We start from the raw sequence: 21,944 nt of genomic DNA, 5'->3' as shown, positions 1-21,944 counted from the left end.
CAGAACCCTGGCTCAAACCCTAACACTGACCCTAACACTTAACCTTAACACTGACCCCGACCCTAACACTGACCCTAACACTTAACCTTAACACTGACGCCGACCCTAACACTGACCCTAACACTTAACCTTAACACTGACCCCGACCCTAACACTGACCCTAACACTTAACCTTAACACTGACCCCGACCCTAACACTGACTCTAACACTTAACTCTAACAGTGACCCTAACACTAATAAACACCTAACACCTGTGAACTCCTATACCTGCATGTTTCACTGTAAATTCAGCCACTTTTAAATGTTTTTAGGGGAAGGGTTAGACTTCAGGGTAAACAGGCATGAGGACAGAGGGTCGCATATGAATGAACATGAGTGGAACAGCTCCACCTGGACCTCAGCAGTAAGGGAAATTAAAAAAGATTCATCTCCTTTAAGCAGTCTTTCTCTGAGCCTCCCTCTGCATCTCAGAAAGACACCTGGCTGTGAAGCATGATGTTTGATTTCAGTCAACAGACAGAGAGGCAGACACCGATAGACACAGACAAATACAGACAGACAGACAGACAGACACAGACAGAGAGGCAGACACCGATAGACACAGACAGACAGACAAATACAGACAGACAGACACAGACAGAGAGTCAGACACCGATGGACACAGACAGAAAGACAAATACAGACAGACAGACAGACAGACAGACACAGACAGAGAGGCAGACACCGATAGACACAGACAGACAGACAAATACAGACAGACAGACACAGACAGAGAGTCAGACACCGATAGACACAGACAGACAGACACAGACAGATACACACACAGATCGACTGAAAGACAGACACAAACAAAGAGACCGACACACAGAGACAGACAGAGAGACAGTCACTGATAGACACAGAGAGACAGACAGACAGACCACAAGTGGAAAGTACCGGAGAGGCTGCTGGCTCTAGGGTCATTCAGGGTTTGTTTCTAAGCTCACCCCCCCCCCCCCTCGCTCTCCAACACCCCCCCCCCCCCACCCACATGGGCTGAAAGCACAGCAGAGCACAACTGCAACCACATGCAAATAGAGGCGCATGCAAAGTGGCCCGATGCCGCTGAAGCCAGGCCAAGCCACGACCCACGCGGCCCATGGGTGGGGGGGCTGAACAAAGCCAGGTGCTGTTGCTGAGTAAATCCGGCAGAGCTGTAAGATGCCATCTCCTCTGCCCCGGGGACTTCTGGGAGTAGGTCGCTGATAGCATCTTCAAGTCACTTGAGGCCATGTGACTGATCGCACGGTGGCCTCTTATCACACTCCAAGCCAGACGCTGCCGCGAACACACAGCGGCATTCTGGGATACGCTGTCTGATACTCGCCCATGGTAGGTGGATTTGCTGAGGCACCATGATGCCATTTTACAATAGAAAATACGGTCTTCTGAGGACAGATCTCGCTTGATTCTATATCCAGGGAATGGTGGTGGATGGCAGTGATAAACCCCTCTCTGGATCCCTCTCTGACGGAGGAGCAGCTCAAAGACAGCGGGCAGGATGCGAGCGGCAAAGGAAAGGTGGTTGCTGGGAAGCGAGAGGTCAGAGACCCACAGAGCAGGATGCTCTGGAAAGATCTACGCGCTGAACTACAAAAACTACCATTAATAAATGTCTTTAAAAATGTGTTCCGCTTCTACGAGTCTTGTTTACGCAGCGAAATGAAAACATCTGTATAAAAGCAAAGGATGAACTGAGAGAGTGACAAAGAGCAGGATCAGATCAGGAAGCCCAAAGGAGCTCAGGCTGACTGCCGGATCTGCAGGATCTGGGCAGCATCCAGCACCAGCCAGGGAGCTCAGAGGCGATCGTCAGGTGTCTGCATTTTTTCATTGATGACAGACAATCAAAATACACAGAAATGCTTGTACACACACACACAAACACACAAACACACACACACACACACACACACACGATTGTAATTATATCTTTGTGGGGACTCTCCATACATATGGGGAAAACTCTAATCCAAACATGACAACCTTAACCCAGCCCTAACAAAATACAAGACTTCTGGCATTTTTAGGTTTTTTATTGCATTCTCAGATCTTCGTAGGGACCTAAAAAATGGTCCCCACAACATTAAATTAACAGGTTATTATTACATTGTGGGGGACATTTGGTTATCCACACACACACACACCCCCACACACACACACACCCCCACGCACACACACACACACACCCACACACACACACACACCAAGCTGCACATACCCTATCCCCACCCTCACAGACATCAGCGCCTGTTTGCTCTGTCCCGTCACTCCACAGTAAACCTCCTTACCCCACTTCTCCCACACCCTCCACCCTCCCCCAACGTCTCTCTCTCTCTCACCCTGCCTCCAGGTACGAGACCCCCACCTGCGCACACATACCTGCCTCCCGCGGCGTCCCCCCGGTGCCGGCGTTCATAACCCCACTGGGTCTGACTGTACGGCCGTGGCTGGCAGTGTGGCGTCTCCCTCCTGGCGATTCTTGGCCCCGCCCCCCCGAGTGCGCGCGGTGGGAATGCACGTGGGAGAATCCATTCAGAGCCCTGACACATGCCTATTGTTCTTGCCCCGGCATCATGGAGCAAGCTGGAGCAACCAAAGCGACCTGGGGTGGGGGGGGGGGGGGGGCAAACACCAGCCCTCACATGCGTAAATTCCACAGCCAATCAGGGCCGCTTCAGAATCAGCCCCTAGTACAGAATTTCACCGCACAGAATTCTGAAGCTGTGATATCAAAATGCCAAATCCCCAGTGCATTAACGGCAGAAAACGGTGGAGCGATTCAGGAGGTCAGTCACTGACAGATGGCGGACATTAAATATTAATGTGTGCTGCCGGTTACATCAGGGCCCCAGCATTGACAGACCCCATCCCACAAAGGAGCTGTTGAATTGTGAATGAGCTGGGGGGGGGGCTCTCTCACCTGCAGCATGGGAGCATTATACTGAACACAGGTCCCTGGCTGAGGGTGTAGTGACCAATCACGATGCCTTGCTCAGAGACAAGCCACGCCCCAGTGCAACCTGATACTCACAGCCAAAGGGGCAGGGTTTGGCCTGCAGGAAGCTTCTATGAAGTCCCACATGTACCGGATTCCAGCAGCAGGATGTGTGCACAGGCCATGCCTGCAGGGGTATCACGGATCGCGGTTTCTCAAGTGTCCCCACTGCAATATTCATTACGGGGCTCTAAAATCAATAAGGTGGCGCCTCTGTGCACCTCATAGCTCTGCATGCAGCCCATTCATATATGCAGCGCGTCTGTTACAGTCCCCATTGTCTTATACAGTACCAGAGAAAAGAAGCCAAAGGATTCACGTGCTGTCTGTCTAAATCCCCAAAAAACTCAGCAAAGGGGTGCCTTGACTGGACAGGTGGGAGGCGCAGAGGAACACTGGAATTACTGGGATGATCTTGGTAGGTGTCCAGTATCTTTAACAAAACCTCCAGATCTCACAGAGCTTGGAGAGCCGGTGCCCAACTTTACGGCTGACAGCAGTGATTTGCGGCCCCCACCCACCCAGCAGAAATGTTTTTACATGCTCATTTTTAAGAAAGGAAAATCACCTTAAGGTAATATTCATATCAAGTTTAGGTTTTAACGGTGTTGTATGCGTTTGATTTTGTTCCTTTGGTCTTGCAAAGACAGGAACAAAAGCACTCAAACAGCCACATACGTTTAAAACAGATTCCCAGCCCTGGCAGGCAATCAGAACGGACGGCCTAATGTCAAGTGGCCTGATGTCAGGAGGCCTGCTTAACAAGGCCTTTGTTCTAAAGGCCAAACCCGCTGCTTGAGCTGAAAGGGCAGAAGCTGAGCCTAGCACCCCCTATAACTCCGGCCTGTATGGGACTGCGGTGGGGGAAGGTTGGTGGGGGGGGGGGGGGGGGGGGGGGGGTGCATGGGGTGGCCATTGCATGACTCAAGGGAAAAAGCCGATAACCAAGCCCGGAACCACCAGGCCCCACCCACGAAGACAGCAGCGGCTGATCGAGATGAATGTGGACCGCGCCATCTGCGGGGGAACGTAGGGGCAACGAGGGGCCATTCACTGTAAAGGTCAGCAGCTACCATTCCTCGTAGATAAACTGCTCCATTACGCTAACCGGAGATGCCAGCAAGAACGGGGCCGGTATGCATGAAGCTGCTCTTTATTCCTAGTAAGGGGCTGCGGGACTGTAATATAACAGAAATGGGGATGGTGTGTGGAAGTTCAACTCCCGGGGTTGGCAGAGTGATCTTACCACTGTGCCCTTCAGCAAGGCCCTGCTGTGTCAATTGTATGTTGCTTTGGTTAAAAGTTTCTGCTAAAGAAATAAAATGTAAATCCATGTGTTTCAAAATTATGCTGTGGATACTGTAATCATACCATAGACCAGGTTTCAGGGACACCTAAACGCAGCCTTGTAGATAGGTGTCTGCACTGGTGTGTCTGTGAATCCATATGGTTTTCTGGAGAGCTTGCATTAAACCCCCCCATCCAGAGTCTCCAGCCCTCAGATGTGCCTCTTTTGACATGCAGCAGGGGATCCCCCCCCCCTCATCTACACACCTGTTTATCTTCTCATCCATAACAGATATGAATTTATGAGCCATGATCTCCCCTCTCTTCTTTTCCTGGATCTGGTATTGACTCCTTTGTTTAATCAATAACGCTCAGCACCCTGTAATACCAGCTTCCATCTTCTCATTAATGCTCTGATTTACACTCACCATGTCACCCAGATACTCTGTCTGCTCCTGTGAGTCACGTCAGTCGAAAAATTCCCAGGAACGTTTCCGATTTCTGACGCCACACCCAAAAACGTGGGGAATTCTCTAGAACGGAGTCTACAGTTTCCCGTCTCTCCAGAGCCTCTGGCTCCAGCAGTGACTGGTTTTAACTGTCCACCTTTTTCCAGTCTCGCATCCCATAAAGAGCTTGTGAGTTTCTCCTAAAATGACTTTATAATCAGAGAGCACGGTTCCACCGTCAGCGAAATCCTAAATGGGGCTCTTGATCAATAGCGTGTCCATCCAGCCTGTCATTCCCAGGCCATTTCGGCGAAGATCCGCTCCTGGTGAGCAGATGGTCGAATCAGGAATCCTTCACTCTTCACTCTCAGGGAAAGCCACCAAGCAAAGACCTTCAATGCAGCTTGGATGAAATCAAGACTAAAGGACTGGATGTGTGATGATGGTCAGCTCTATGTCTGAAGCCCAGGAGGCAGTGGGGAACCCTTTGGAATCTGAGGCCAGATGCGTCATCCGCAAACCATATAACAGGATCCATGGATGGGGACTGATACCTGGGTTTCTATAGTGTCGTCCGCAGTGGCGTGTCACTGTTGCTTTGGACATGGAGCTGCCCACATTGGAAATTCACCTAACTGAACATTGGCTGCCTCTGCAAAACGAGTAAGGAACTAAAGGTCCAGTCAGACACGTCTCCTTCAACACGGGGGTGCGGCTCCCGGTGCCCACAGCACTGTTTGGGCTTCCTGACCCAATTAATCTATACGCATTTTGATGCATAAGGAATCAGTCTTTTCACTAGCCATAGCTGTTTCCAGATCAGTGCTTAGCGTGTGTGAGCTGACAGGAGCAAACGCCCTTTACGAGATGCGGAAGGTGGCTACGCACGAGTAGGGGAAGCTTTACGACTCGGGGCTTTAAGAGTCGTGTTAATTAGAACTCGACGGACCTGAAAAACCTGGCAAGGTGACTTACTATCCAAATAATTACTAACTGAATAACCAGGACCTCCCCTGAGGACAGGAACCAGCTGCATCCGATCTCCATTAATAAACTGTAGTGATAGCGAGAGCAGATCAGAGTGGCAGGAGCAGAGAGCGGGACCCAGGTTCCATGCTGGAAGTCCAGCTTGGAAGCACAGTGCATTAGCAGGCTTAAATCCAGAGTCAGATCATTAGTGGGCTTAGATCCATTTCTGGTTCCAGTGTGCTGCTGCCCCCACAGTGGTTGAGGTCCACACTGGTCTGGATTTCCAGCTCAGTGGGCCACCTTGGCCACCAAGTGCGGGATGAACAGTGCTTAATATGAGCGGAATGTGGCCGAATGGAGTGAATGCGGAGGTGCACACACAGGAGGCATCAGGAAATGGGCGTGGCCCCCGCAGGGTACCGTTTGTTAGAACACCTTGTTTACGTTTTCGCTCCGCTGTTTTCGCTCTGTGTTTGCATATTTTCCCTGCGGTGTTTTGAAGATGTGGAAATCGCCCCGCCAGGTCTTTAAGGGGGCCCATCACACCACAGGGTGTATGCAGGCAGAGAGAGGGACCCAAGCCAGTCCACAGGACAGGAGCCCTCCCCACTGCCAAACCCACCAATCATCTAAGCGGCTGGTTGTTATGGTTACAGACTACTCTACAGGCATAGCATAGTCAGCTATACACAAACAGCGTGGGGACCTGATTGCCGATTCCATGCCTCTTTCCAGCTCCTCAGGCTGGTAGCACAATGGGTTGTCCTGAGGAGAGCATTTCACCACGGGGTACAGCCAGGAACAACCCTTAGTGTATCTCCTGCAAGGCCCCAGGCTTTGTTAGCTCTGCTCAATTCAAGCTCTAGATGACAGAGAATGTCTCATCACGCATCCTTTCCCTGGTTTCCATTTGGAATCCTTCAGTTAAGCAGCATTAAACTCATCCTCACACACAATCACCTCCGAGCTGAAGCCGGAAAGCAACACTTATACCCCCAAGGCCGCACACCGTGAGCCCCGCACCCCGGGCAGCCCCGCACCCCGTGAGCCCCGCACCCCGTGAGCCCCGCACCCCGGGCAGCCCCGCACCCCGTGAGCCCCGCACCCCGTGAGCCCCGCACCCTGGGCAGCCCCGCACCCCGGGCAGCCCCGCACCCCGTGAGCCCCGCACACCGGGCAGCCCCGCACCCCGTGAGCCCCGCACCCCGGGCAGCCCCGCACCCCGTGAGCCCCGCACCCCGTGAGCCCCGCACCCTGGGCAGCCCCGCACCCCGGGCAGCCCCGCACCCCGTGAGCCCCGCACACCGGGCAGCCCCGCACCCCGTGAGCCCCGCACCCCGGGCAGCCCCGCACCCCGTGAGCCCCGCACCCCGTGAGCCCCGCACCCTGGGCAGCCCCGCACCCCGGGCAGCCCCGCACCCCGTGAGCCCCGCACACCGGGCAGCCCCGCACCCCGTGAGCCCCGCACCCCGGGCAGCCCCGCACCCCGTGAGCCCCGCACACCGTGAGCCCCGCACCCCGGGCAGCCCCGCACCCCGTGAGCCCCGCACCCTGTGAGCCCCGCACCCTGGGCAGCCCCGCACCCCGGGCAGCCCATTCTCACCAGCAAGCAGGAAAAACCATCCAATGGGATGGCTGATGAAAGGGACAAAGCGGCCCCTCACCACCACGCAGGCCGGAAACGTGCAACGGAAACACAGAGATGCGAAGAAGGAGGGTGGAGTAGCGACAGGAGGTCAGCATGGGGCCAGACCTCACTGCTACAGCCCGACCCTGTACCAGCAGTACTGGCTGCTATTCTGGACGGCCAAAGGGAGGCTCAGAGGGAGAGTAAGAGGTGGAGGAAAAGAAGGGGAGAGAGAGAGAGGTGTGGCGGCCTCTAAGACTGAGGAGTAACATAACCGAGAACCATGAGGTGGCAGGGGAGGTGCGGGGGAGCGGGAAGTTGGGCAGCAGTCACAAAGCACGGTGAAGACCTCTACTCACAACCCACAGCAGCACCTCCTACAATAGTAGTTTCCTTGTAAAGTGTTTTTATAGAGAGTCAACTGGAGCTCCAGTCAGCCATGTGGCCTCACAGAGCTCAGTGACCTCAAGCTGCACAGGAAAAGTTGCATTGAAGAATTACAAACATATTCCACACATGGCCATTAAGCACAGTGTCAACAGAACACAGGGCCCAGTCTGCAGAGCATGCAAGAAGGATCTTTAGATAGAAACAGCAGAATTACTACTTTGAACCCCTTGGGGGGGGGGGGGGGTAATGTGCTGTACTGTACACCACTGTCCGCTTTTAGCAGTAGTAGTGAGATCTTAATGCGATATTTGTGAATGTTTGTGTTGACACTCCTGCCCTCTACTGTCTGTAAGCTGTAGTGCAGCATTAAAGACTTTTGGCTCAGGGAGTGAGTGTCACTGTCCCTTTGCCTTTCTGCACTTTCATTACTCTTACAACCCACATAAAAGAGACCTCCAACGATTCTCTCGAGAGCTCATGGGGTGTTTTGCGTTGCCCAGGACGACCGAGGCCACACAAGTGCTCCAAGGAGTAACGGCACTCTGGTGCTCCAAAAGGATGAGAAAATGAACAGTCCAAACCCAACATTAAAAACACGATGTAGGGCTCATCTCCAGTGTTGGGGAGAAGGTGTGTGGATAAAGGCGCAAGGGAAACATGCCTGGTAATTTATGACCCCAGAACATAGCTGTTGGATTTAGTGAGTCCCAGGACTATAATTCTAACAGCGTCCCCCGCCAGGTGTTGCCCATAGCTGTCTCATGCTGTTTCAGAAAAACACACACAGACCATTGATCTCCTTGGGATCAGTAATAGATCAGATACTCCCCAGGTTACGATGGTAGTGATACGATAATTTGACTTCACGTTGGGTATTCCAGTTTGTTTTTCAGTTTCAGTACGATTAACAACATGAGATATTCAACAATTTATTATAAAACAGGCTTTGTGTTAATGATTTTGCCAAACTGTTGGCTAATGTAAGTTTCTAAGCATGTTTGTTAGGTTAGGTGTACTGTATTAAAATGCATTTTCACCTTACAATAGGCTTATCGGAACGTAACCCCATCGCAATGCAGGGAGCATCTGTATATTCTAGAAAAAAAAACACACTTACTTACTCTCATTCTCACTCTCTCACCCCCAAAGCCCGGAACAACAGCCGATTCACTAGCCTTACGATACCCTACTCTGCGCAATCTTTGTTTCACCTAGGAGACTAATTATGGGATGGGAACTAAGCCCAGAGCCAGTCCTGGCATTTGAAAGCCAACCAGCATGGCGTCTTGGTGACCAAACAGCCAGGCTCCTCTGTCCGGGGGGTCGACATGAATCACAGGATCACAGGGGAGAGAGTGTCTTCCCGTCCGGCCTAGGGCCGCCTGTGGTCCTGACCGGGTTCTGGGACCGGTCCATTTGAAGCAAACACTAACCAGACATGGCCAATGTGAAGTAAAGCAAGAGTAATTAGGGTGATTTCACTGTTACCGCACACATGAAGCAGGCATTCATTTGTTCTTACTTTTAAATATAAATATAACTTTATATATGAATATAAACTATATGGACAAAAGTATTAGATCACCTGCCAATTACACCTACTGTACAGTATCTTTTATGACATCCCATTCTTAATCCATAGGCATAAATATGTTGGGTCCCCCTTTGCAGCTATAGCAGCTGCCATTCTTCTGGGAAGGATTTCCACTAGATTTTGGAGTGTGTCTGTGGCAATTTTTTTTCATTCATCCGGAAGATTTGTGAGGTCAGGCACTGATGTTGAACATGAAGGCCTGGCTCACAATCTCCGTTCTAGTTCATCCCAAAGGTGTTCAGTGGAGTCAAGGTTAGGGTTCTGTGCGGACCAGTCAAGATCTTCCACACCAAACTCATCCAAACTCATCCCATGTCTTTATGGACCTTGTTTTGTGCACTGGGGCACAGCCATGCTGGTACAGAAAAGGACCTTCCCCAAACTGTTCTCACAAAGTTGGAAGCATAAAATTGTCCACAATATCTTGGTATCCTGAAGAATTAAGAGTTCCCTTCACTGGAACTAAGGGGCCTAACCCAGCCCCTGAAAAACAGCCCCATACCATTATCCCTCCTCCACCAAACTATACAGTTGGCACAATGCAGGCAGGCAGGTAATGTTCTCCTGGTATCTGCCAAACCCAAGCTGGTCCATCAGACTGTCAGACAGAGAAGTGTGATCTGTCACTCCACAGAGCACATTTCCACTGCTCCGGAGTCCAGTGGCAGTGTGCCTTACACCACTCCATCCGCCGCTTCCCGATGCACAGTTTTAGTGCTGGGGTAAACAGCAAAGGAAGTTAGGAACTCAACACATCATTGGCAACTTCTTGGCTCTGTGCACCTCAACACTCAGCAACCCCACCCTGTTACTTTACATGTTCTGCCATTTCGTGCCTGAGTTTCTGTTGTTCCTAAATGCTTCCACTTTGCAATAATCCCACTTACAATTGAACGTGGAATATCTAGTAGGGAAGAAATTTCACGACTGACTGAAAGGTGGCATCCTATGACAGTACCATGCTTGAATTCACTGAGCTCTTCAGAATGACCCAGTCTTTCACACGTTTGTAAACCTGACTGCATGGTCAGGTGCTTGATTTTATACACTTGTGTTTATTTTTGTATGATTTTATTTATTAAGTTTTAAGAAAATAAAGATTTGTTTGCAGTCCATTAAATTTATCACTTTTCTCATGGTTTAAGAGAATTTTAAACAAAAACGGAGCCTTGAAACGAAGAAATACTTGCATTTACCTCTTTTACATTGCAGCAACTCATTAATAATTAAAAAACACTAGCATCACTTGTTTATAATTGTCTATTAATGATTTCCAATGCATTATAACCTAATTAATAAACTGAAAATAAACCAATTACAAAGTCTTATTCCAAAGTGGTACCAAAATAATGACTTGAATTATATCATGATGATTACTGATATCGACTGATATGAAAAAAGTGATAAAATATCCCTATTCAGCCCTAGTCAGGAGCATGGATGAGGTGAGCTAGGTCCTTCACAGATAGATCCTTCACAGGTGGGTCCCTCACAGGCAGGTCCCTGACATAGTGATCCCTCACAGGTAGATCACTCACAGGCAGGTCCCTCACATAGAGATCCTTCACAGGTGGATCACTCACAGGCAGGTCCCTGACATAGAGATCCTTCACAGGTGGATCACTCACAGGCAGGTCCCTGACATAGAGATCCCTCACAGGTGGGTCCCTCACAGGCAGGTTCTTGACATAGAGATCCCTCACAGGTGGGTCCCTCACAGGCAGGTTCTTGACATAGAGATCCCTCACAGGTGGGTCCCTCACAAACAGGTCCCTCATAAGTGACAGATAATCCCCTTATAGAGTTTTGGCTGGCCAGCTGCGGGGTGGCTGTCCGGCTCTGAGCTGATCTCACTGGGGGCGACACCTAACTGCCAATACGCAGGTGCACAGATACGGCCATTTGGCCACCTCCCAGAAACATGGAGGCACTGGTGGGAGACTAAAGTAAGAACAAAGCAGTAAATCAAAATATGGGGGAGGGCAAAGGCCTGAAAGCCTTGCCCTAAGGAATCTGTCTCTGCTGGGGGGCTCGAGAGCAGTCTGAGTCCCTGTTAATAAGTTGGGACATCAGAGCAGCCCACAAACGCCCGCTAATCCACATGAGAACCCCCTTAACGGGGCCGATCCGTGCTGGCTCTGTGCCACTGTCACCGCCTCCTTCTGGGGGCGGCTCATGTGCCGTTATGATCACCCCGGGAAAGGGGGGTGTGGTCCTGGCCACAGAAAGAGCTCATGAGAAATGGACCCCGTGAGGATTCAGAGCATGAGAAACACAAGCAGGTCCAGAGTGCTTCTCAGAACAGACTGGGGGGGGAGAGAGGAACTTCCAGCACTGCAGGATAAGGGGCAGCCGGGCTTTCTGTCGCAATGTGAGCCCACTGACACACACATAGCCAGGAGGCCAACGCCTCGGCCCAGGGCTCGAGTAGGGGCTACCAGCATAAGCCTGTCGACACTGAGCGACATCCATCCATCCATCCATCCATCCATCCATCCATCCATCCATCCATCCATCCTTTCACCTTCTAAACACTTGTCCAAATCAGGTTCATGAGCAACAGCACTGGGAAAATAACACTCATTATAAAAAGAGCTGGGAATTATTATTAGGATTGTGATCACCATTAGCATTATCATCATCACCATCATCACCACAACCATAACCTTCACCATCATCACCATAACCACCACAAACACCAGCATTACCATCATCACCATAACCATTACCATCTTCATCATCAAATCACCAGCGTTGCCTTCATCATCTTCATTACCACATCACCACAATTACCTTCACCATCATTACCATCATCATCACTATCCTAATCATTGCCATCACCATCACCAGCACCACCGTCAGTGGATAGTGTCATAACCTCCTCCGCAACACAACACCAGATGCTCTTTAAACTATCATGCTTCAAACATGGACACCCCTTCACCTCAGATGGATGGATGGACAGATGGGCAATCTACATGTTACTAAAACAGCTTTATATACAGTAACAAGCAGCACTAACACCATTCCCGGGGCCTGGACGCTACTGACAGCCGCACTGCCTGCACCCTGTTCCAGCAGATAATCTGTGAATCACAAATTCACAAATTCCAACAGTAGCACATGACAGGAACCGCCAGCTGTGATAAACACCATGGCCCACAAACTCGAAGCAGGTGAAGATCCTGGACCTGGCATTCCGTCCAAACTTACTCACCCCCTCCGACCCACCAGTAAACCCACCGTGTGTCCGTGGAAGTGTGGAGCGTGTGACGGGGAGCCCTCTGGCTGAGTGTCGTTCGGGTAGCAGAGTGTGGACAAGGCAGTGCTACAGAGGGAGAGGACGTATTCCCAGCAGTACAGACGGGCCCCCGGTGTTGCCACAGAAACCCCATTAAACGCTGAATAATTAGGCCCCTTTCAGGCCCAATTTGCATGAGAAGCCGGGTATGAGAGCCTGCCCCCCCCCCCCCCCCAAACAGCAGCAGTTCTCTAAAGCTCCTCCACCTCCGCTGTGTGCATCATGTTCTCCTTTGTTACTCCATGAGCCATTAGAATGCTCACAGTTTACTCAGAGCAGCGCTGAACTAAGCAGGAGATCATCAGAAGCCTGGGTGGGGGGGGTCACAGCGGCTTTGACACCCCTCCTCCTGCACCTAGAATGCCGTTGTTCACCGCTGCGCCATCACCCTGCAGCATTCCCCCCCCCCCCACCACGCTCTCCTCATGGTCCCGGAGCCACGTGCTTCCAAAGAAGACGAGCAATTTATTTATTCACTTTGCTACCCGCAGGTCATGTTCCGTCCATAAAGAATCTCTTTCTAACATGCACACATGTGTCTGCTTTCTGAGTGTCAGTATGATTTATCAAGCCCCGCGGCAATGCACGAGCGCTGACTCCAACCTGCACATGTGTGCACACCTGCTGGATGTCCATGAGCAGGGTCTCACTCCACTCTGGAGGGTGTTTACCCTCAGCCTGCTGCTCCCATCGCTGACATCCACTGCAACTGCAGCGGCTGATCTGAGTATCTTGGACGTCTGGTCTGTAGGAATCGATCCCAACAGTACTGCTGTTATTTTCACTTTTTACAGGACAGTGTCTGAATGTTGAGGTAGAGCTGCTCCTTTTGGTTCTACTTCTGATGATACACAGAAACCGGAAACTTGGGGCCCAAAGGAGGAGGCCAAATGATCTTTTCCGACATCCCGTTCCTCTGCTTGGTGCTCCTCACACTTTTCCAGAAGAATTTCCCTTGGCTTCATTTAAGCTTTACCTCCTGGCTCTATTTGGGCTGCACATCCCGGCCTCTGGAATGCCAAGATTTGCTTCTGTTTTGGGGAACGGACCGCATCCTCATACCTTCTGCATTCTTGTCCCCAGGGGGCTCACAGTGAGGATGATGGGCAGAGGGATGCAGGCGGTGGAGTAAAGCCACAAAGTGTCACAAAGCAGGATTTTGTGCTTAGCCGGATAACTTTGAATTTTAATTAATATTTGAATGTTTCTTTTTGCTTTACTTCGCACAGATATGCCACACAATCCACCGCAAAGTACGAAATGATATGGTTGTCTGGGAGATCGCATGCAGCGCTCTTGCAAAAGTAGCAGCGGTAGACTTTAGACTGATTTCTTTAACCTATACTAGATAATGCTGAAAAGGAACCTTCATTAAAATTGTAAAGTTTGCTAAGTTTGGTTTCCTGTGACTAAGTAAATGTTTTAGTGCAATTTATTGATGGTTTGAACTCAGGAGACTATCGAGGTCCTTGCAATTTGACGATTTCCTGTGCAGGAAATGCCATGTTGATGTTAGCATCGCGCATCATACACGCCTAGTGATGCAGTGGCACACTGGGTTGCCCCCTCACCACACTGCCCCTTTGTGTGTGTGGACTTTGCATGTTCTCCCTCTATGGAGGTGCCATTTTGCCAGATCCGCCGATTTCCTTATACTGTTCAAAAAACATCGGAGTGAATCGGAGGGCCTAAACTGACCATGTGTGTGACTGTATGTGCACCCTGCACTGTGTGGTTGCTTCCTGCCTTGCACCCGTCGCAATGTATATATTATATTACATTGTGTTGTCCATCCATTTTCTGAAACCGCTTATCCTATTCAGGGTCGTGGAAGGTCTGGAGTCCATAAGCACAAGGCAAGGAACAACCCAAGAGAGGGCGCCAGCCCATCGCAGGGCATATTCACATGCCATTCACAGGTATGGAGTAGCTAGAAGAAACCCCATGAAAACACAGGAAGAACATGCAAACTCCACACACAGAACCCAGGTCCCAGAGGTGTGAGGTGACAGCGATAACCACTGCACCACCATGTCACCCTATATTAAATCATATCATATCATATCATATCATATCACATATTATATTACATTATGTTGTATTATATATAAACAATTACTAAAATAATCATAGGATTAATCGGTAGATTACTCGATTATTAGGGGTGGCATGGTGGTACAGTGGTTAGCACTGTTGCCTCACACCTCTGGGACCCGGGTTTGAGTCTCCGCCTGGGTCACACGTGTGTGGAGGTTGCATGTTCTCCCCATGTCGTCGTGGGGTTTCCTCCGGGTACTCCGGTTTCCCCCCACAGTCCAAAAACATGCTGAGGCTAATTGGAGTTGCTAAATTGCCCATAGGTGTGCATGTGTGAGTGAATGGTATGTGAGTGTGCCCTGCGATGGGCTGGGCCCCCATCCTGGGTTGTTCTCTGCCTCGTGCCCATTGCTTCCAGGATAGGCTCCGGACCCCCCGCGACCCAGTAGGATAAGCGATTTGGAAAATGGATGGATGGATGTATTACTCGATTATTAATATAATCGATAGTGACAGCCTTAATTAATATGAACAAAAAGGCATAATTTCAAAAATCACAAGGCACATGTTTGGAAATTAAGCCAATTATTACCAGTTTCTTAATGACAATCAAATGGAATATATGATATATGTATTTACGCGGCCAGTGATCCACTGCCTGCATTTTTCTAGCTTTGGCAGCAGCCATAGGGTTCCTCTTTGCCGTTATTGTACTTTTGAATTCTTCATATTGTCAATGTTCTGCTGCAGTGAAATACATACAGGTAGCCCTATTGCGATCTCTACTTACGTGATTGGCTGATCGTTGCACACAGCATTAATCTAGATATAGATTATATATATATATAGATATAGATTCTGATAGTCAGCATCATGATGGCCTTTATCTCGAATTGCATTGGTTTGGTTTTGTTGAGCTGAAACTTATGTTCGTACCCTCAGTGTGTTAAATCACGTTTGTGATAAAGGTTTCTGGGATTTAACCAGCATGAGATGCATCAGAGTGGGTCACCTTGGCCTTCCTCGAAATGTCAATCTGATCTTCAAACTTCACTCTGCACTTCATTCCTCTTGATTTCCAGAATGACCCAGAGTGTCTCCTCAGCTAAGAGGTAATGCTGTTTATGTTAAATCGCAGAACCTGAGCCCATTTACATCCCAGCCCTCTGAGATATGCCTGATCGTCTGAGAGAAGGAAGCAGGTGACAATTTGGCAGATGGGAGGTAGCTGCAGTACCTGAAGCAGGACCGGGAAGCAGGAGGAGAAGATGCAGATGTATGCATGCATGAAAAGCCGGCGTGCCAGAAGGCTGCTCTCAGGCATCACCTTGGACACCTATGTTATTTTCATCAGGGCGAGTAGAAATCTGGCCACCTTGTAGTGATAACAAACCAGGAGGAAGGCTTTGCTAGCCGAGCCCTGATCCAAACGCCAAGCATGCTGCAGGTGCACTTCCATGGAGCAGCTGCCAGACCCATTATTTGTCTTTTCCAATATTCCTACCTGGAAGATTAACGCAAAAATCTGAGCATGGTTCCTGGGATGCTCAGACCGGAGTGCTGTTCTCTGCATGTTCCGGGACAAGTGAGGTTCCCTAAAGGATCCGATCTGAGGACCTTTAGTGTCTATCAGGGCAGGTGCATGAGGTATCCTGGGGGGGACTCCAGCTTGGTTCACCGGGGAAGATGAAGAGGGCGGGGGGGATGCCCAGGCGAGGATCACGTCACGGCGGTGGTGGGGGGGGGGTTATACACCTGACCTGTGGGATTCGGGCAATAGAGGCAATAGGGGGGCAGTTACGACATGGGCAGGGGGGTGATGGAGGAAAAACTGTCAAACTGATGTCCTCAACACCCCCATCTGCGGGACGGGGGTAGTAAAAGCCGAGGTGACCCTCTGCTTACACTTCCCAGGTCCCCCAGGCTTCGGAACCCCCTCGGGCAGGGGGCAGGGGCAGTTAGCCATATGCCTGTCGACCTTGAGGTTAAAATAACTGGCCTGTTTAATATAGCGGTAGGTGAATGCCAGGGTTGGAGTGATTATACAGAGGAGTGAGCGTACTCTCCAGGGAGGAAAGAAGGAGGGCCAGTCGACCACCGAGCGGAACAGGAACACGCAGGACGCTATATATACACCGGCAGCCGGATGGGCGCACAGCGCTCGAACTCTGACAGCCAGAGCAGGAGAGCACAGAGAGGGTTACTGTGGTAACAGTGCGGTCATGGCCGGTCTGACCTCTGACCCTGCGGCCCCCTAATTAGAGCCTTATTCAAACTCTGTTAGGGCTGATGGAGACCACAGGGACGGTGTTTGGGGGGGGGGCACTTCCTGTATAGAGACCCTGCCTTTCCTGTTTATAACCCACGCCACCATCATGCCAACCACCACCCTCGAAAAACACGGACTGAGGGTATGTGTGTGTGAGAGACTAGGGAGTGTGTGTGGGAACATGGCCGCCTGGTGTGAGACACAGAGGCGACGGCCTGCAGCCCCGCGGTCATGGACTGGGAGACACGCATGAGCTAACTGTACCTGTGCTGGAGCTCTGCTAGCCGTTAGCGTTAGCCGTTAGCGTTAGCCGTTAGCCGTTAGCGTTAGCCGTTAGCGTTAGCCGTTAGCCGTTAGCATGCGCACAATTATAGCAGCTACAGGAGACGTTAATGTTGCGAATAAACCTCCGATAATAGTGAGAAATACAGAACGGTCTGCATCAACTCGCCCACACGCCCTGGGAATGCTGGGAAAAGGAGACAGCTGACACGCAAAGCCAAATTTCCAGGGTAATCCAGGCAAAATGTTTATGCCCAAAAGGTCATAAGGGCCCCGTGTTCCTCATGGCGTGTGAAGGATCTGGCCAGTCGCTGCTGAAATGCTTTGGTGGTTTTGTTTGTTCATTTCCCATTTGGATCTGTTCCTCGCAGCACCCAGAACGTTCTGTGGCTGTGAAGCGGGTGGCACACACACACACACACACTCACACACACAGACGGCCCACTGGTCTCTTTAGTTAACTCACTTGCGGTTTCCAGCCGTTTGCAGCAGATACCGTGGAATTTAACCCTCGCCTTACCACATCCTCCTGGGGGTCACACAAGCTACTCTGTACGAGCCTCACAGTTTACCCAGAATCTCTTTAAAAGCTTTGCCGGTGTGAGGTTTACTCAGGCGCAGGTTTGCATGGTTCTATGGGTCACCTGGGGGTCACAGGTGACTCCAGGGTACTGCCCCTCCCACCAAAAAAGTACCATGTGAATCCAGAAAAGTCTGGAAAGTTTATACTGCATTGGTAATACTGTCCACATAGCCATCCAATAAGGGAATGACGCTCAGCAATCATTTCACACTGCACGTCTACAAGAGACCCAAGAAATGTTTTCTGACAAGGGCGTCGAGCTGGTTCACCAGATGCCTAAAGAAGACAGCTGTTCCTCAGGAGGGCGATGCCCCCCCCACCTCCCCACAAAACAGGCCAGAGACACACGGGAGCAAGTGTCTCAATCTCCCTTATGTGTAACACGGTATTTGCTCAAAAAACCATAATCAAACATTAACTGTGCTGCTGCGATGCCGGCTGTTACAGAGGGACTCTGACGGGGCAGCACAGCTGAACGGGCCGTCTTTAAACACTTTGGCAGTATTTACATTCCTGAGGGGAGAAGAGTAGGGCGAGTCTGGCCTGAAGGCCCACTACAGCAGCTCGCCAATCGCCACACATGTGGGAATAATTTCATTTAATCTTCCTGTTAGCGGGGATCCACGTAGCCGTGGTGGCCAAGGGTGCCTCGGGGTGCGGTATGGATTCACGGTGACACGCGGTATTCTGGGGTGATCTCTGCAGAGGGTTCTCCTTCAGGAAGAACCCGAAATGAAATGCTAACAGCCCGCTTCTTCTCCCATTAGATGATCAGGGCTTATCAGACTCCCAATCCACGGTCCCACAGAACTATGACCCGGATACCTTGAACTCACAAGCTCCCATTTGGATGTGGGATCTCCTGTTGGGACCATGATTGGTGTCCATGCTCCTCACCTGCTCATGAGCATAGCCTGGGCGCGAGTTGGGACACATTTCTGAGGATAGAGAGGGCGTTCCAGAGTAAGACTTCCTTACACAGCTGGAGAGGGGGGGTCCTCATTCCTGGATATATCTTTCTGGAATTGCGGTAATCCCCACCCCACAAAACAAGCCAGCCATTTCCATCTCTTGGGTAAGATACTCAGAGTCAGCTGACCCCTGTCCCGTAATAGAGGCCATTAGCCACCGAGAGGTGCTGTGAGTTCCTGTTCGACCCACAGCGAGGCCCCATCTGGTGAAATGAGATATCAGGAGTGAGTGTGACGAGCTGGAGTTTGGGCAGGTAATGCGACAAATCGATACCCACAAACAATCTGCTGACGGAAGAAACCCAAACAGAGGCTGTCTCACTACAGACACAATCAGGAAAGGGCGCTATATCAACTACATACAGAGCAAAGTTACAGGCATCTTGTAACAGTTATGCTACGTTACAGCCTCATTAAAACACAACAAAGGGTCGCCATCCAGTGGGGGAACCACTACATTCCCCTTCTGGGGGAGGGGGACACCTTTCAGACCAGAAACAAGCCTGAGATGAAACTCAATGCAAAGCCCTGGTGGCTTCAGATTATTCTGGCTTGGCTCTTATAGCCAGAGCGAGTCTGAGTTGGACCTCCTGACGATACACAAGCACTTATTGACATTGTGCAGGAAGCAGTAAATCTCCCAGCCAACCGTTGGCCTCCTCCCGGGTGCCTGAATCAAACAGGTTTAGGAACGATAAAAGCATCCGGAACCAGACAGCGCACAGTTAATCTCTCCCTGCCGGTCGGACAAAAACGCTCCTTTTCCACAGAGGAGAGGAAATTCTTTGGCTTACCTGTGGTGTGATGGCAGAGCAGCGTAATCTCTGCAGGAAAAGAGAAGAAATGCAAACAAAGCGTGAGGACAAAGGGCCTTCAAGGCGTGCTCAGCTCCACAGGCTGCCATGTCTGCATCCTTGACACAAATTACGAACATACCCCCCACCCTACTCAAAGCCCAGAACAATTAGCTTTAAAATAAGTCAATAATAATGATGAGTAATGATAATTAGAATGTTCACAAAGCTTTGTTTTAACACTGATATCTAAAGCCTTTATAACATATATTCAAAGTTAAAAAAATGTCAGGCATGGACTCTGTGAAAGTAGCTGTCTGTGGTGCTCTGTGAAAAACGGGATGGGGGGGGGCACCAACCAGCTGCTAAACCAGGGGGCGGGGGGGGACAGTAATTTGCAGGCTGATTTGCAACCCACCCCCACCGCCCACCCCAGGACAGCATCAGATTTAGTGCCTCTGCCAGACGCCCGTTTACAAGATGCAAAAAGTGTACACACACCCTTAAATACACCCCCACCCCCCCATGGACAGAGGTGAGTCACTCGGGCGTGGCTTGCAAGAGGTGTCCACTAAGCATGTACTGAAAATGGCAGGACTGCACTTTAAAGAACAATGTCGCCGGGAAAGTGGATCCAGTAAGGATCGGTGGGTCCAAAGCGGAAGGGATCAACCGCAAGCCAATACTGGGGGGCGAGGGGGGGCACAGGATAAGCCAGGTACAGAGAGATTCTGCCGATTACAGGTGTTGAAGCTGACTCCTCAAAATGACTCACTGCTGTTTTAGGATTAAGGGGGGTGGGGCCTCCACTTTTGGTTAGAGATCTCTCTCTTCGACCCCCCAACATGGGACCCCCCCACCACAAGACAAACACCTGCTTCAGCACTAATATGTGCCTTCAGAGGGTGCTGAGCTCATTACTGAACACCAAGCAGCCACAGCCTGAGCATGTCATATGTCTGTCAGGACATGTGTTCAGCTTCAAACGCCAGGGGCAGGCCGATCGGGTGCTGGGGAATTGGGGATGGTTCAAGACCCCTGCTGATGGCATCCGAATAACCCTCTAACAGGCCATTAAACCCTGTGAGGAGCTGGCATCCCATCCAGGGTGTACCCCAGATTCATGCCCTATGTTGTCCAGAATAGGCTTCCAGCGTTTGTGCAATGCTGCACTTTTCCGGCATTAAATATTTAAATACCATCACTTGCTAAACTTTCTCACTGAAAAGTGGCTCCAGCTGCAGATTTGCTAAGGCTTAGAAAAAACACTCAAGTATTTGTTTTGGTTATGAAGAGTACTTGTATTTATTTCAAAATGAACGCAAGCTCTTCTGTACAGTTTCACTATATATGGAAAAATTACAATAATTTTAGCCAATTGAAATGACAGTGATCGGTGTCACGACATAATCACCGCATACATTTTCCAGCATTGAGTATGGTTGGTACCTGACACATCTTGAGTAAGGTCCAGCAGATGATGTACGCCGACAGGGTGAACTTCGCCCGCAGGTACCCCTCCGTGGTGCAGGTGAGCTGCACCCGCACCTCGTCCGCTCTATCCCCGGGCAAGCCGGGCTCACTGCTCCTCTCGTTACTCCTGCGGGGATCCATCGAGTGTCCGCATGAACTTTCACTGCGAGACCATGTCTGCCAGGAAAAAAACCTTTCGAAAGTATCGAAAGACGACTTATTATAACTATAAACTGCTCGCCATGAGAAATGCCCGCTTTGAAAGCATTAAAACTATTAAAAGCATCGCGTAAGAGCCGCAGCCCCAGCGAGTCCCGCAAGAAGTGACAGAAACTGCCCGCTTTCACCGCACAGCCTCTTCCAGCCCCAAAGCAGCAACACGATCCCTCTCCGATCACCGCTTTCAACGCTGAGTGGCGCTGTCGAGTGCACGTTATCAAGCGGGAAACATGTAGCATAGAGGAGGAACATTTCCAGACTTTTTCAAGTGCATTACATTTCAACACAGCTTGCTGTGAGTTTGTGTTGCGCAGGGGCAGATTATTGCGCAAACATCTGTAGATCTATGTCCAGTATAATATATTTGCCTCTGTTGATGAATGGCCGGGGAGAGATTACTACACTACGTTGTGGTCCTTTATCCCATTTCCAAAATTGTTTCCTTTCATTTACAAAAGAAAAAACTGAAACGAAAAGACAACGTAACAAATTTAATTTCGAAGCATTTTGGGCTATGGAGCATCGTTAATTGCGTGCAGTGGCAGATTTATGGCAGATCCTAATTTGGGGATCAGTGGAAAACGCGGTAAAAGCCTTGCTAAACCCAGTCCAAACCATTATTCCTCTAAGGATAGAGCGGCTTTCCAAAATATCTGCTGTT

The 21,944-nt window shown here is 50.3% G+C and overlaps 1 protein-coding gene across 4 annotated transcripts in view; it reads right to left on the bottom strand.

Moving 5' to 3' along the window:
• Window positions 1-21,435, bottom strand: part of LOC125749257 (rho guanine nucleotide exchange factor 4-like) — a 53,984-nt gene extending 32,549 nt beyond the window's left edge. For 2 of the 4 annotated variants that reach the window (XR_007399818.1, XM_049026332.1), the window contains exons 1-2: window positions 21,041-21,435; window positions 19,592-19,621 (exon numbers count right to left, since the gene is read on the bottom strand). Coding sequence is in view for 2 of the 4 variants with exons in the window: in XM_049026332.1 (XP_048882289.1) it covers window positions 19,592-19,621; window positions 21,041-21,205 (195 nt within the window). In the remaining 2 variants the exon portion in view is untranslated. Of the gene's footprint in view, window positions 1-12,597; window positions 12,663-13,276; window positions 13,300-19,591; window positions 19,622-21,040 lie in introns of those variants that run through there. The other 2 variants (XM_049026345.1, XM_049026354.1) reach the window with 2 other exon arrangements.
• Between the last annotated feature and the right edge of the window lie 509 nt (window positions 21,436-21,944).

Source organism: Brienomyrus brachyistius, chromosome 1 (assembly GCF_023856365.1).
Source record: "Brienomyrus brachyistius isolate T26 chromosome 1, BBRACH_0.4, whole genome shotgun sequence".
NCBI classification, from domain to species: Eukaryota; Metazoa; Chordata; class Actinopteri; order Osteoglossiformes; family Mormyridae; genus Brienomyrus; species Brienomyrus brachyistius.
Note: the sequence above shows the minus strand (reverse complement) of the source record. Positions and strands in the feature narration are given on the sequence as shown.